General features: G+C 57.8%; 1 protein-coding gene across 1 annotated transcript; it reads left to right on the top strand.

Moving 5' to 3' along the window:
- The first annotated feature begins 345 nt into the window (after positions 1 to 345).
- On the top strand, positions 346 to 1176 carry PLEKHF1 (pleckstrin homology domain containing, family F (with FYVE domain) member 1). The gene has a single exon (XM_006867300.1). It carries the CDS (start codon positions 346 to 348, stop codon positions 1174 to 1176), a length of 831 nt encoding a protein of 276 aa, XP_006867362.1.
- The last annotated feature ends 855 nt before the right edge of the window (positions 1177 to 2031 follow it).

A 2031-nucleotide genomic window follows, 5' to 3' on the forward strand; every position in this document is an offset into this window, starting at 1 on the left:
ATACATGCCCACGGAGCCCTGCACCTCTATTTTAGAGACAGTCTGGAACTCTGGGTGGTTAAGGCCCCCCAGCAGCCATGCTCATTCAATGGCAGGTGTGAGTTGGAGGATAAATTTCCCAGCTTGCCTCTTGGTGGACAGTGTTGAGACTGAACTTGAAACACTTTCCTGGTTTTCCAGGAGAACCTGAGTCTCTGCTGGCGCAGTGGGAACCTGCCCATTCATACACTCATTACTGCTGCCACTTTATCCATATTCCCCTTCCTGGAGTTTGGGTGGTGGGGTAATGAGCTGCTTGCTGATGCCTCTCTGTCTGTCCCTCCTGTATCCCAGCAACCCACAAAGATGGTGGACCACTTGGCAAACACAGAGATCAACAGCCAGCGGATCGCAGATGTGGAGAACTGCTTCGGGGCATCGGGGCAGCCACTGGCCCTGCCAGGCCGAGTGCTGTTGGGTGAGGGCGTCCTGACCAAGGAGTGCCGCAAGAAAGCCAAGCCACGCATCTTCTTCCTCTTCAACGACATCCTGGTGTACGGCAGCATCGTGCTGAGCAAACGCAAATACCGGAGCCAGCATATCATCCCGCTGGAGGAAGTGACGCTCGAGCCGCTCCCCGAGACCCTGCAGGCCAAGAACCGCTGGATGATCAAGACGGCCAAGAAATCATTTGTGGTGTCAGCTGCGTCCCTGACAGAGCGCCAGGAATGGATCAGCCACATCGAGGAGTGCGTGCGGCGACAGCTGCTGGTCACGGGCCGCCAGCCCACCACGGAGCACGCTGCGCCCTGGATCCCCGACAAGGCCACGGACATCTGTATGCGCTGCACGCAGACACGCTTCTCTGCGCTCACCAGGCGCCACCACTGCCGCCAGTGTGGCTTCGTGGTCTGTGCAGAGTGCTCTCGGGAGCGTTTCCTCCTGCCTCGCCTCTCACCCAAGCCCCTAAGGGTCTGCAGCCTCTGCTACCGACAGCTGGCTGCCCAGAAGCGCAAGGAGGAAGAGGAGGAGCAGGGTGGTGGTCCCCATGGGCAGCCTGCCCACTTCGCTGGAGCAGCATCCAGTGGGGATGATGAAGACTCAGATGAGGACAGGGAAGGCAGTGGGGATGGCGACTGGTCCAGCCGTGTGCACTTCTACACCTCCAACGTCTCCTGGTCGTCCTTCCACAGCTGACCACAGGCCTGCAGGGACTTGCTCCTCACCGGTGTCTAAACAACTCCTTGTCCAGGCCCTACTGGGACTGGGGTCCAGAATTCCTACCCCCCAGGGGCAGGCACAATGACAGTTTTTCCTTCCCTTCTCCTCCCAGTGCCTTTTGCTGGTCACCAGCTTCCCCTTCCCCAGTCCCACATTAAGTGATCACCTTTCCACCAGCAAACCCAAAATGCTTGGGCCTTTGGGGAACAGATGCCATTCCTCAGCCCTGAAGCTACAAATAACCCTGGGAATCATACCAGGGACCCAGCATTAGACTAGGGGCTTTACTCTCTGAGGTCGCCCATCTGAAAAAGCACACCCCCAGGGTCACCTGTGTGGTCTAGGGAGCTTCCAGGTAATCAAGGACTGTCCAACAACCTGCTGGGTCACCGTGCCCTGCTGATTTGGCCATTCCTCACCTGCCACATGCTCTGGGTGCCCCAAGCAAAAGGTGGCTTTAGAGAACTTTGCCCCATCTCCCCTCTGCCCAGGGATCAGCGCTGCCTGTGGACCCGTCCGTCATCTCACAGCAGAAGGCGACAGCACTGCTTTCTGGTAGAACCCCCCCGTGGTGTCGCAAATGACAAGAAACTCTACTTGCATTGACTTAGTAAAGAAGGGAGGAATGCAGAAGTGTTCCTGCTGGTCAGGGGCTCAGCTAGGGGCTGAAGTGAGGTGGTCAGGACCATCTCTCTCCTCTGGGCCTTACAGATCTGCTGCCTTCCTGTGGCCTCCATTTCCTGTCCTCTTGACACTGGCAGCAGCTCTGGACTTAACACTGTGACTGGGCCTCAGCAGGGGACGAGGAGGAAACCGGTCCATCTGGCACTT

This window comes from Chrysochloris asiatica, unplaced genomic scaffold (genome assembly GCF_000296735.1).
Source record: "Chrysochloris asiatica unplaced genomic scaffold, ChrAsi1.0 scaffold00104, whole genome shotgun sequence".
Lineage (NCBI taxonomy): Eukaryota > Metazoa > Chordata > Mammalia > Afrosoricida > Chrysochloridae > Chrysochloris > Chrysochloris asiatica.

Excerpts from the sequence above, each read along its gene's own strand:
- PLEKHF1 (XM_006867300.1), top strand. The coding sequence starts at position 346 with ATGGTGGACCACTTGGCAAACACAGAGATCAACAGCCAGCGGATCGCA.